At 39.7% G+C, this 14,958-nt stretch overlaps 1 protein-coding gene across 1 annotated transcript in view; it reads right to left on the bottom strand.

Annotated features, from left to right (window-relative positions):
• Positions 1–1,169: 1,169 nt before the first annotated feature.
• The window catches only part of LOC146000075 (brachyurin-like), a 106,862-nt gene continuing 93,073 nt past the window's right edge, over positions 1,170–14,958 (bottom strand). The window contains exon 7 of the mRNA XM_083137405.1: positions 1,170–1,556. Within this exon, the coding sequence (XP_082993531.1) occupies positions 1,398–1,556 (159 nt within the window). The 3' untranslated portion in view covers positions 1,170–1,397. The remainder of the gene's footprint in view (positions 1,557–14,958) is intronic.

The following is a 14,958-nucleotide window of genomic DNA, read 5'->3' as shown; positions in this document are numbered from 1 at the left end:
ATTTCATTTCCAAATGACAACACTTACAGGTTACGTTCACCTTCAAAGTGGTCCCCTCCTGATTGAATCCAACAAATCCAACGGTGTTTCCTCTTTGGAAGCATTTCTGGAAGTCCACTTTCTTGAGGGGGTTAAGCCACTTTCCCTCAAACCGCTTCACTTTCAGCAGCAATTTCAAATCAGAAATAGGTAGATGTCTGCTGGGCCTAGATCTAAAGAATAGGGTGTTGGAGAAGCACAGGAATTTTGAATTTGGACAGAAATTCAATGATTTGGAATGCACGATGAGCAGGTGTGTTATTGTGGTGCAGGATCCAATTCTTGTATCCCCAAAGTTCTGGCTTTCCTTCCGCATCTTTTCACGTAACTGCTCAAGAACACTTTGTAATATTACTTGATGATTGTCTTTACCTGAAGGGCATATTCCTGGTTCACAATACCGGTAGTATTGAATAAAAAGAGTAACGTTGCCTTTACATGCGACCCACATTGCCGCGCTTTTTTCGGCCATCTTTAAATTTACTATACCAGTTTAAAACACTTGTCCTACAAGCATACGTATCCACAAAAGCTATTTTCAACAGTTCATAGGTTTCCGAAGCTTATTTTCCGATTTTGAAGCAAAATTTTACGAACGTCCATTGTCCTGCAGACACAATAATCCGCAGAATATATTACAGATGTCCAGACTCAACAGGCTGTAGCTCGCAACTAAACAAAGATAGAGGCTTGATTTTCTTTCAGGATACTTCAAGGACAAAACACGCAACCCCTAGAAAGCCTAACCGTTTAACCGTGGGGCCTGTAGTCTACGAACTTTTCAATCACACCTCGTATGTTATGATTCGGAGTATTCCGTCAACCTTGCATGACACAATCTTCATTTAGAGGTTATCAATTTTTCACATACATTTATGATGTGCACCATCATACCAGTTATGCTGAGCTGTGTGGAAATCGTCTGGATAAGTTCGTAGTGGCAATCGTCATACCATTTTTTACGTGCCTCTGGACGTTTTCTGGCTATTTTATTCGATTGTATTCGGGAGGTCCGACAACCTCATTTGTAAGCCAAGACCACTCGATGTGAAAATTTGCTCCACAAAAATGATTCAGAAATTATATTATTAAATAAAAACAATTCTAAGCATTATTTAATAATGGTGTATATTTTTCTTCCGTCATGATTGTAAGAAAAGTAGTATTTATGTTACATTATCTTCGCTAATCGATAACAAGATCGCACAAATTGCTGGCAGTGATTGGTACATATTGGATATTAAACTCATGTAACATTCTCTTCCATACCAGCCACAACAATCATTATGGTAACTAACATATAGTATTTTGGTAATTGATATAGTTAATCTACTCTCTGCAGCATTGACGATATCACTCTAAATCCCAGCGTTCTTCAGGATCCAGTTTCTGTATGAAGATACGCGTGTGTAGACAGTTGGTGCAACGGGTTTAGCACACAAGTCATCATCCATGTCCGTGAATGAACCTATTCCTACCAGAACTCCATCCAGTGCCAACGATACGCCAAAGTCAAACTGGAAAAGTAAGACATAAATAAATTTTAGTATTATAATATATTCGAAGTTTCAACGAAGATTGATTGATTGAATTTAAAACTTTGGGTGCTTCAGCACTTAAACTATTTTGAACCCGTCACATTATACGGGGTCCAGCTCCTTACCTTATCTAAAATATAACTAAGAACTAATGTCGGAGACTTAAGTATTCTGACTTCAGTTAAAATCTGAGGTTGTAAAGGGACACTCATCACACATAAGGACAAAACACAACATACACACACACACAGTGCTACGACGGTTGTACTGGTCGTAGGTCCAGACACCAGAGCAAAATGCAGTTCAGGGTGTACTATGTAGAAGTGATTTTTATAATTGTGGAAGGGTCACCCCTTCACCCCAAGTTTCAACGTGAAATTACTACATTAGTAAAATAATGAGATCTAATTTTATGGAATAAAGTAAAAATACATTTAAAGATAATATTAAAATAATCCATTTTATGTAACGTACCACAAATATTCGAATCATAACTAGTCATTCAACACTAGTCAAAACAATTAGAGGGACACCTTTTGAACGTGATTTATTTCATAAACTATTTCGTTGTCAGGGAAAACACAAGTACATTCTAGTACACCAATCTTTCATTGTCAAAGAACAGAAATGTCATTTACTTGCCACTTGAAGTATTCCAATTACAAACGAAAGTGTGTGCCATGCTGCTAAATCAAACTGAAACGTCCTTACAATGAGACACTAGTTCTTGATGAAACACTATTTAGTACTTTGTATTACCACCATTTGTCACTAATAGTTCCGCACACCTTCGAGGCATGCTTCTGATAAACCTCCCGATGTCCCCTTTGAGGAAAGTTGTCCATTCCATGTGTAGGGCCACTTTCAGTTCCTGTCTGGGGGGCTCTTGGGCGGTTGAGGACACTTCTATCCAAGATATACCAGATGAGTTCAATCGGGTTTAAATGTGGGCTCTTAGCAGGCCAACCCATCGTCCGAATATCGAAGTCGTGTAGGACAGTTCTTGTGGCCACTACAGTATGTGCCAAAGCATTATCATGTTGCAGCAGAAACTCTGGGCCTCTATCCACTGCAATAGGCATCACATGATCCAGCACAACCTCCGTAATGTACCTGTCTGCATTAAGTCGGCCTCTGATGGTGGCAAGGTCCGTACTGTTGTCTAAACTGATGCCACCGCAGACCATTATCGAGCCGGCTCCAAATCTAGGACTGCAGCATTTGTAAGACGCTCACCAATGCGACGATAAACACGCACCCGTCCATCACAGTTTGTTAGGCGGAAACGAGACTCGTCGCTAAACAATACATTTCTCCAACAACGAAGTTGCCAGTTTCTGTGCTCTTGAACAAACACTACTCGACTTCTCCTATGCCAGCCTCAAGTCTTATTGTCTGGGGGCCTTCTTGATCGCAGACCCAATTCACTAAGCCTATTTCTTACAGTCCAAGTACTTACATTTACTCCAGGAGCGGCCCGAAGATCATTTACATGATCTTGAGCAGTTGCAGTGCGGCGTCGAAGAGCACAATGTTTCAAATAAAGGTCCTCTGGTGCTGATGTCTTCCATTTACGGCTTTACCCTGGTTTTCGTTTCTAACTGCCTGTTTCTGTCGATCACAGAAGGGGCCACATTAAACTCAGCCGCCACTGTTCTGATAGAACTCCCCCCTTCCAGCATTGTAACTGCTAGGGCCACATCAACCTTGCTCAGATGCCACCTGATGACTGACTAGTTGTACGTCATGGACAATGCCGGCTTGTAATAAATACATTGACTTTCAATGGAATCGTTACAAGCCGGCAGTGTCCGTGACGTACACACACCACAGAAATGTTTACACAAACCTACGTCCCCTAGACTGTGCTTGGCGTATGGACCTTTCCTGTGCGGCCACTTTGATTTTTCTCCGTTCTTGCTATGTTTCTTTCTCCCTGATTCATGGTCGCACGAAAAATTTGTTTGGTTGATGATTTATGTACACAAACCATGAACAATCAATGTGCAACATAGTTTCTAACTGTAACCTTGGAATGTCTTCCGATTTTCGCAATGACGACAGTGTCCCTCTAATTGTTTTGACTAGTGTGTATGCTTATGTACCATAAGACATGTTTAATCGTAAATTACGGTACACAGTACCGGCACCTTTTTATGAGTAAGAATAAAACTTAATGTTTAACGCTCACTGAGACGCAAGGAAACGTGGCAACAGAACGCAACAGACACGTTTCCGGAGTCTCAGTTGACGATAACCTTTAAGATAGCCTGTAGACTTCTGGCACAGAAATTCTTGATTCTGTTCCGCACGTTTCCCTGTAGTGAGCGATACACCATTTGGTTTCAATAGAAGCAGACAACAGAAGTTCTTAGTGGGTGTTAAACTTAATAGCATTTTATTTTAACGAAAGAAATATGTTTCTGTGCATATGTGTGCTTTGAGTAATCCTCATCGTGAACATAGTAACAAGCTACATTTGAAGAGTACTAGAACATTTCCTCCCAGAAAAAGAACACTGTAAGAACACACATGAACGCGTTCAAATTGACCAATGAAAAGTGTTTTGTCCATGTGTTGCATCAGGAAATGTTCGGTACATGAAATTTCCTGACACACCAAGAGCCTCGAATTCTACACACCATTCCCACCTCAAGTGGTTGTTCTTGCATTTCTCGAATAAAATCTGGTAATTTTAAGATATATCACACTTACAACGAAGAAAACATGGAGAATAACCATTTTAACCCTAGCTTACCCAAAGGGGAGTGGTGGCTGTCAGGTCAACCACCTCTATTCTTTAGATTTTTCAACTGTGAAAATTTTTATAAAAAATTGAAGATCAGTTACATTGTTCCCATAGTGTTCTGAATATTCTGTATTAGTTTTGTTCATAAAAACATAAATGTAATGTAAATAGGAGGCAAAATGCACTTGGAGGGCCTATGAGGCACCATCTTTGAATGCGTGTTTCTCGAGACACACATGCCCGCGAGAGTGTACAATTGCTTGATAATGATGGTATTTTTGTAATTATTAAGATTAATAAACAACTGCCTCTCTATAAACAAAGAAGCATTAATAAAAAAACTATTATGGTTTCTGTGAATTTAAGCGAATTGTAAAATATGTGTGTGACAATCATGCAATAATTGGTTATAATTTTTTATTAATTATGGTATTTTTTGTAATTATTGTAATTAATAAATAACTAAACATATGCAAACAACAAAGCAAGTAGCGATTCAATACCAAATTGGTTTCTTAAATATTAGTGATAAAAAGTTGTGGGCCTGTGAGCGCCCCTCTACCCCTTAGGTAAGTAAGTTTCTCTTGTGCCACGGGTAAGCTAGAGTTAAAATACTATTGACCGGGTTGTCCAAGGTTCGTTAGTTTATTATGAAGCGTTAAATTAACGTGTCTTTTTGTGCAACTGTGAATGTTTTTCCCAAGAATAAGCTCTTTGGAATGTAGTACTCCACACAAATAATAGTGTAGTATCAAAATTCAGATTTTTGCCAAAACTGGGCAAATTAAAACATGAACAATGCCATTTGTGTGTACATAACGAAGCACTAAGAAATTGATTATTAGATTAGTTAGTGGCCCTTGACTCCGGAGAAATTCTTTGTAATTCTTCTTCTTCTAATGATGTACTTACGAAATGGTTTGCAGTAGTTTACAGCATTAACGAAGAACTAACTATGACATTAATAGGTTCATTAGTGTTCTAAGTGAGATGCCAACGTAAACTCAGGCCCCAGAAATTTCTCTGTAAATAACCTGTTCTTCTAATGAAGCTAAAATAAAATGGGTGGCAGTAGTTTTGAGCATTGTTAGATACATTAAATAGTGTGGCGGGGGAGAACATAGTCAAATTATGACCGATGTAATAATTACCATTTACCATTACCATCGGTCTTTCTACGCACTTCCCCCAAGATTTCATTTTTCTGCTCTCTGAGAAACGGACAGCTGTCTCAAGCGAACCAGCGTTCTTTCCCATGAAGCCCTGCATATATCACAGCACCTACTTCGAGAGAAAGAAGCCAGTGTGTTCCCGCAATAAACTCTGATATTCATCCAGTTCACGACACCTTCAATTCATGTTTGGCTTGATGGTTGGAATTTAGGGATGAAGGTGGCCAACAGTCAGATGCCGTTAATCACGAAACATTCAGGCATTTTAAAATTTAAAAACCCCAACGAGACTCTCGCCCTCGTCCTGAACAAGGACCATCTCTTCTCAAGGGAGTGCGCAGCCGGTCAGGCCCGGAATCAAAACAATGGCTCCACACATAACAATCTCTAACAGACGACATAGTTTCTTTAAGCGCGCCAGCCAGTCTGCAGTTTGGACATTTCCTTGTCCCGAAAGTATCTCTTCGCCTCAGTGAAGTTTAGACAGCCATAGAACGCATAACGTTAACGAACTTTAACCAACTGTCTGCATAACTTTAACGAAGTGTCGATCTGTGAGCAGTAAAAATTAATTAGAGCGAAATACTTTTCGTCCTCCAAATCAACTCTCAAACAAGGTGTTATTGTGTTTCTGTGCCACGCGATTATCACCCTTCAGTGCAAACTTTAAGTTACGTGGGGGTGGAGCTATGGCAGATTGACCATAAGCGAAGAAGGCATTTTTCCACCCCGATGTCAGCGTAAGGAGAATCAAGGAAGAAACCAGGATACATCGAAACAGTTCCGATACATCGCTTCAACCTTCGAGGAGGAAAAAACTTTGCTCGATATAGTTTTCGGTACATCACTTGAAGCTTCAACACAAGACTCAGAAAAGGATTTTCCTCTTCACTTCAGTGTGAACAGTCGTAGTAGTGTAATTGGGCCGGTTCAACGCCACACTTTGTAGGTATCCCTTTTTTTTATCAATTGAATATCAGTTTTTGACATATTTTGACAATTTTTTGTCGATGTTTTAGCGTTCAGCGATGTTTTAGTACAAATTTTCACTGCACCACTTTTTTCCCCACTCACACTTGGTAGGTATATCACGATCTTACGTGATATAACTTAACCTATCTTTTTTCTTACGATTTTTTAATTTTTTTACGATCCTAAGTGATATAACTTAACCTATCATTTTTTTTATTTACGCACCAAACTAACCTACAAGGGACTCTGTTTGTTTTAATATTTCAGTATTTTAAGGTTTTCACAAATTTTATATAACCTAAAATGTGTTGGGTGTTGATTTTTTTTTTTTTTAGTATGTGGCAAATTTTTTAATGAATTTTAAAACTGTTCCGTCACCCTCTCGTTCTTCACGTCGTACGAGAAGAACTTCTCTGCAATGAGGATGACGCTGCATAGAGTATCGGCAGGCAGCGCGTCGTGGAACTCACAAACGATCTTGATGTTAGTTCGATCGTTGACCACGACCTGCTTCCTCTTTGTTGTATTGATGACGAACATGGGTCTGTGGGTTTTGAATTCGCTGGGTGTGTAGTACATGTCCATGTTTCCCTCTGTTACTCTCTTGTAAGCGGTGTACGCTTCGTAAAGTTTGAGGTAATCATCTTTGGTCATGTCGAGGTTGTAATTCTCGCGCGGGAACACTTCGTTCCTGCCATTCTTGAGATAAACGTTCTTGATCTTGCAGTCGTCGAATCAGCAAAGAAATTTTTCCTAGGTCTTACCGTTTCCAAGATAACCCCACTTCCGGTCGCCATTTTCGATTTCCGAACATAGGTTCTATTCATACTTTTTCTCACGTATAGGTGTACATGATGAATCCGCAAACAGATTTTTCCTAAGTCTTACCGTTTCCAAGATAACCCAACTTCCGGTCGCCATTTTGGATTTCCGAACATAGGTTCTATTCATACTTTTTCTCACGTATAGGTGTACATGATGAATCCGCAAACAGATTTTTCCTAAGTCTTACCGTTTCCAAGATAACCCCACTTCCGGTCGCCATTTTGGATTTCCGAGCATAGGTTCTATTCATACTTTTTCTCACATATAGGCGTACATTATTTTTACTAAGTCATGAATTGGAGGGTTCTATGACAACCTATATTAATTCTCGTAAGAGAACAGAAAACACAAAAAAAAACAATACTGTGGTCACTACAACAAATAGTCTTCTTCAACCCCAATCCAACAACCCAAAAATCATCATCCTAACTAGAACCATGTAACTATCTGCCATCTGTTAGAGGTTTTGTGAACTAAGTGGTGCTTTGTTTGTGTGTAAAAAAAATGCAATGCTTTTTGCACTTGGTTATCATCACCTAAAATGTTATTAATTGCTTTTTAAAATTAATTACAATTGAAAACTAATAATTAATATTATCTAAAGTTACTAATTAATATTATACATGTAATTGATATATTTTTTTTGTTCTTGTTGCTAGTGTTGGGTAATTATAGTTGTTGCAAAATATAGCTCTCGCGTATGACAGTTTCTGAGTTATGTTGGGTATATAAGAACAATTATACACGAACTCTCTCGGTTCTCCTCCGTAGCCGTGCGTGTTAGGGCGTTCACTCGTTCTTGTCATTGTTCGTTCTACGTGTGGACTATAGGTTCGAACCCGGTCGTGGTTCGAAAGTTTTTCAGTGTGTCTAGGAGTCTTGAACAGTGTGTATATTTACTTCTGTCTGTGTTGAGTCTACGGATTCTGAACGGGGTGGTATAATGTATATGTTGTTCTTGATATATATATATGGTGTTCATGTATGTATCCAAAGCACATTGGAAACAATATTCGATCATTAGCTGCGTTCAACCACTGCTGCGGAGGAGTGACCACCCCCTGTCCCTGGACCCCTGTCCCCGGGGTCCTATCCCTGTCCCTGGGCTCGTGTTCCCGGGAGTCCCTTTTCCTTTGTCCCTGGACCCCTGTCCCCGGGGTCCTATCCCTGTCCCCGGGCTCGTGTTCCCGGTTAAGTTGTCTAATGTCTATGTCTATGTGTAATGTATATGTCTATATGTAATGTCTATGTCCATGTCTCTGTCTTTGTAGGTTGTTTTTTTTGTCCTAAGATTTTTTAACGCAGGACTTGGAAAAAAATTTCGATTGATGAAAAAAAATGGTTCCATAACGACCTATGTTTATTTTGGTATGGGAGGACAGAGGACACCGAGACTCGACCAACGCACTAAACCCGACCTCTCTACGACTATTCGTTCAAAAGTTACGAGTGATCAAAGTTTTTGGGAGGGGGTGGGCTAACTTCTTACCCCTTGACCCCAGGACCACCAAAACTTGGTACACGTATTCTACACCTCCAAAATCGACAGGGGGCATCTAACCATGTCGTATGGGGATGTTTTTCGATATATTTTTTCGATAACTCTTACCATTTTCGAGATATTTGCAATTTAAGATTTTTTTAACGCTGTGGACTTGGAAAAAATTTTCGGAAAATTTTTGGTTCCATGAAGGTAAAAAAAAAAAAAAAAGGTAAAGTGTTCCCCTGTGCATAGCACCACGCCATGAAGGCGTATAGGGGGTGTGGGGGTAACGCCCCACACTTTCTTGATCCGGTCGTGAGTGTGGGGGTGATGTGATCAGCATCACGCCCCTGACCGCCTTTACCCCCCAGGGTTTCCCCCAGGTACCCATGTTATTCGACGCTGGGTGGGCGCCGGGGCCGCTTTCACCGTTAGAAAAGTTCCCGGATTTGAACCGGCCGGGGATCGAACCCGGGACCTATAGCATGGTAGTCAGACCTATGTTTATTTTGGTATGGGAGGACAGAGGACACCTAGACGATGCTAACGCAAGAAATCCCAGCTCTCTATGATCATCCTTTCGAAAGTTACGAGCGATGAAAAAAATATTTTGGCAATTGGCCCACCCTTGACCCAGGACCTCTAAAAATTTTGTACACGTACTCTGCATCACCAATATCGACAAAAGGGTCAACGGGGAGGATATTTGCACTATCTCTCTTTCTCACTGTTTTTCGAGACATTAGCAATTTAACGCTGGACTTGGAAAATTTTTTGACAGAGGTGTCAAATTAGGTTCCATGACAACCTATGTTTTTTTTTGTTAGAAGATCAAAAAGGACACCGAGACTCGACCGACGCACTAAACCCGACCTCTCTACGACTATTCGTTCAAAAGTTACGAGTGATCAAAGTTTTTGGGAAGGGGTGGGCTAACTTCTTACCCCTTGATCCCAGGACCACCAAAACTTGGTATACGTATTCTACACCTCCAAAATCGACAGGGGGCATCTAACGATGCCGTATGGGGGTGTTTTTCGATATATTTCTTCGATAACTCTTACCATTTTCGAGATATTTGCAATTTAAGATTTTTTTAACGCTGGACAGAAAATTTTCGGTACATTTTTTTTTTGTTCTATGACGACCTATGTTTATTTTGGTATGGGAGGACAGAGGACACCGAGACTCGACCGACACACTAAACCCAACCTCTCTACGCGTACTCTACGTCACCAAAAAAGGTTAAAGGTTCCAAATAACAATAGTTAGATTTTCCCCAATCTAGTAAAGTGGATTGGTTGAAATCTCCAAGGCGTATTTTGCATTTTTTTTTTCAAATATGAATACGTTAAAACTGAACTGTCTCGGATTTTGAGTTTTGTATTCGCCCCGAGAAAATTCTATATAAAATAACATACCTGGAAATTATATTCACGTTAAGTTGAATTTTTGATTTTTGTAATCACCCCGAGAAATTCTATATAAAATAACATACCTGGAAATTATATTCACGTTAAGTTGAATTTTGATTTTTGTAATCACCCCAAGAAATTCTATATAAAATAACATACCTGAAAAATATATTCACGTTAAGTTGAATTTTGATTTTTGTAATCACCCCGAGAAATTCTATATAAATAACATACTTGAAAATTGTATTCACAGTAGATTGAATTTCTTGAGTTTTGTATTCACCCCAAGAAATTCTATATAAATAACCTACTTGAAAATTGTATTCACAGTACATTGAATTTTTGAGTTTTGTATTCGCACCCGAGAAATTCTATATAAATAACATACCTGAAAATTGTATCGCTATATACTAGACTTTTTGATTTCTGTGATTTTGGAGAAAGCAATGGCATCCACCACCAGTTTCAATCGTAAAAATGATAAAACTGAATGTGTTACTTGTGGGAAGCTAATCTCAAGGAACAATTTATCGGTACACAGGGCAAGATGTAGCGAAACAGGTTCGAGAATTAATCGTTCGTTACCTTCTAAGTCTTGTGCTCGATGAAAAAAATGATCGGCATTGCACATTTAAGTAAACACCTCAAAATTTGCAAACCATCGACCGGACAAGGAACATTGAAAAGGAAAATCGATAATTCAGAAACGGAAGCTTCGACTTCCAAGCAAATTAAATTATCTAATGAACCCAAACCAATTAGATCTGCATTCAACGACCAACTCCAGGATTTTTCAATTAAGTCAGAACCAGGCCGTGACATCCTTAGTTTCTTGGATGAAACAAAAACATCTGTACTAAATATTCTGAAAGATAAACTTGAAAACAACTCTATAAAAGTATACGTTGTTCTGTTTTCTGAATACGAGAAAGTTGATGGGACAACGAGTATTTTTTATAATCGTACAAAAAACCAGACTCTTTATTTTGCTGACGTCGAAAATTTAGACAACTTCTATTATAAAGTTTCCAACGAGCTGGTTAAGAAACATGACGATTACGAGGCTAAAGGGTCGGGATGGTGTCTATGTGGAAGTCCTCACACGTTAACTGTTTACGTGAACCAATTCTCGCCTCTTCGTGCATCCAGCTACGTTCATCTTCCACCGAACATTCAACACAAGAGGGCTGTGTTAAATATACAGAACAGCGATAACAAGTGTTTCCTTTGGTGTGTGTTGGCAGAACTTCATCCGATTCATTGGTCAAATCATCCAGAACGGGTTTATGATTACAAGCAATACGAGTCCGAGTTTGAAAGTGTAATGTCTGGCATCGAATACCCGGTGACATTGTCGGATATAACAAAGTTCGAAAATCGTGCAGGAAAACGTATCGCTATTAATGTATATTCCTTCACGTCAGATAAATATCTCGTGCATCCCGTCAGGATAAGCGATATCGACGATGACGATGCTTGTGTAATAAATCTCCTTCTCATTTCCAACGAGGATGTCTATCATTACACGCTAATTCGTTCAATGTCTCGATTACTAGGAAGCCAAACAACCAAGCATGAACATTGCATCGAAGTTTGCCCGAGATGCCTAACCACGTTCGACGATCGTGACCGACGTGATCATCAAAATCTTCATAGTCGTCAAATTGCTATCGAGAACCTTGCCGAACATAAAATTTATTGCGGTGACAACAGACCGGTTAGAATGTTGATGCCCGAAACGAACGAAGTCGAACAATTCAAAATGCACAAGGCATTGTTAGAACATCCCGCAATCACGTCGCAGATTTCGAGTCTTTCCTGAAACCACTCTCCTACTGCGAACCGGATCCTGAAATTTCCTGCACAACGCCGTACCAGCTTCATCAACCTAATAGTTTCGGCTATGTTGTTGTGCGACGTGATAAAATAAATGAAGCATATATATACCGCGGGCCAAATGTAATCGAACACTTCCTGGAAAAAATGGTGGAGGAGGTTGAGGTAATCGGTAGCGTACTGCTTACATCAAAACCTATGGCACCTTTAATTGAAAATGAACTTCAAAATTACAATTCCACTGAGGTGTGTCCGGTATGCGATCAAAGTTTCACTGATGAGAACAAAAAAATATTCCACCACGATCATTTCAGCGGAAACTACATAGGTGGAATTTGCAACACGTGCAATCTTAAAATCCAGAAACCTAAATTCATCCCCATATTCTTTCACAACGGAAGCGGATATGATTTTCACCACCTGGTGAGACATCTTGGCTACGATCCGAAACGTATAGGTGTCTTGGCCGAGAATGAAGAACGCTACATTAGTCTCAGCAAGCAAGTGTCGATTCCGGGAACGAAAAATACAATCGAGATGCGCTTCCTGGATTCGTATAGATTTCTCTCTGCAAGTTTGGATGCTTTAGCGAACAAACTCACCGACGATCAATTTAAAATAACTAGAGCTAGTTTTCCCAACGTAGACATAGAACTCGTTAAACGTAAAGGGATTTATCCTTACGAATATGTTAGTGATAATTCTAAATTTAATGACGACGCTCTCCCACTTCCAAGAGAATTTTACAGCAGACTCAGAGAGAAAGGAATTACGGACGAAGAATACCAACACGCGCAACTCATGTGGGAGAAATTAGAATGTAGGACACTCGGAGACTACCACGACGCATACTTAAAATTAGACGCAACGATACTCGCGGATGTTTTTCAAGCGTTCAGGAAAACGGCAACGAATATTTATAAATTAGATCCAGCGTATTTCTATAGCCTACCGGGATTAGCGTGGTCGGCAATGTTATTCCAGACAAAGGTCAAGCTGGAACTGATATCGGACGTTGACATGTTGCTATTTATCGAAAGAGGGATACGAGGTGGAATGGTGCAATGCGTACAGAGACATGCAAAAGCTAATAACGTACACATGAAAGAAGATTACGATTCAAATCGAGCATCGAATTACATCTTCTACGCCGACGTTAATAATCTCTACGGACAAGCCATGGTTCAGAAACTTCCTTACGGGGGATTCGAATGGTTAGATCCCACTTCAATAGACATTATTCATTTCGAGGATAGCGAGTGTGGTTTCTTCGGAGAGGTAGATCTCCAATTCTCCGACCACCTGCACGACACGTTTTCGGATTTGCCTCCGACTCCCGAAATCAAATGTCCACCCCACTCGGTTCAAGACAAGCTTTTGTTAACATTGGACCCTAAACAGAGATACGTCGTCCACTACAAGAATCTCCGGTTTTTGATTGGGAAGGGTGTTCAGATAGTAAATGTTAGAAGAATACTAAAGTTTAAACATTCCACGTGGTTAAGACCTTACATAGAAACTAACACACAACATAGAACAACTGCCACTTCCGATTTAGACAAGGACTTCTTTAAATTAATGAACAATGCGGTGTACGGAAAGACCATGGAGAATGTTAGAAAGCACGTAGACGTGAAATTAATTTCCGATAAGAATAAATGTCGGAAGTGGATAGCCGATCCTAGATTCAAGTCGAGAAAAATTTACAACGAGAATTTGGCACTTTTCAATCTAGATATAAAATTGATGACATTCAGAAAACCAATTTACGTTGGCGCAACGGTTCTCGACTTGTCGAAACTTTACATGTTCGAATTTCATTATGACGTGATGAAACCCTTCTTCAATGATAAAATATCACTTTTGTACACGGACACCGACAGTTTTATTTACAGCATACAAACACCTAACCTATACGAAGACATAAAAAAATCCTTCCATGCTTGAGTATTTCGATACTTCTGCGTATCCTCAACCCAACAGATTTGGAATTCCATCTCGTAACAAAAAAGTCCTAGGTAAACTGAAAGATGAATGTAACGGTGATATTATTGTCGAGTTCGCGGGTTTGCGTTCGAAGTTGTATGCCATGAGAACAGAGAGTAGCGTAACGAAGAAAACAAAAGGTGTGGGCAAAAATACGGTGGAGAAAAAACTCACCTTCCACGATTACATCGATTGCCTTTACTCACAATCGACGATACTAAGTATAGAACAAAGAATCCAGAGCGTCGACCATATCATCACCACAAACAAAGTTAGAAAAATTGCGCTGGATCCCGATGACGATAAGAGGTGCGTCCTCGAGTGTGGTATTCACACATTGCCTTGGGGACATCGTCGTTTAGAAATAAATAAGAATTGCGCACAGTGCAAATAATTAGCACTCACCACCACACACAACAATTTTCACTAACTCAAAAAAAAACATTTTGTTACTCAGTATAAAAAAACACTTTGTCATTACAAAATAAAACTTTGACCGTATCCTTAAATAACCAGCATGCCTATGAACGTGTTCGGTTTCAAAAAACAGATCATCATGGAAACTGCACCGTCCATACCAGATCATGAAATCTTACCTTCCGTGTTACCTAAACTCAACGGTCTGTTGATCATTCACCTCAACAGCATTTGGACGAAATTGGATGAAGACGTCGGCAAAACCTTATACATCTTCAACAACAATTTACATTTTTACGAAATTCCGATCGGTGGGAAACTTCAAATCACCGTGAATCCGGAAAACGTAGGCGAAATCAAAATATCTACCGGCAAGAACATTTTTCGAATCAAGCACGACAAGATGCTTTCTAACATTACGTACGATGTTTCCGCAGGAGATTACCTGTACGTGGAACTCCTCGGAGATTACGACAAACTCATTCCTCTCTTCGAGAGAATTACGAATCGTCTATCCTATTATAAA

This window comes from Lepisma saccharinum, chromosome 16, assembly GCF_977018435.1.
Source record: "Lepisma saccharinum chromosome 16, izLepSacc3.1, whole genome shotgun sequence".
NCBI lineage: Eukaryota > Metazoa > Arthropoda > Insecta > Zygentoma > Lepismatidae > Lepisma > Lepisma saccharinum.
Note: the sequence above shows the minus strand (reverse complement) of the source record. Positions and strands in the feature narration are given on the sequence as shown.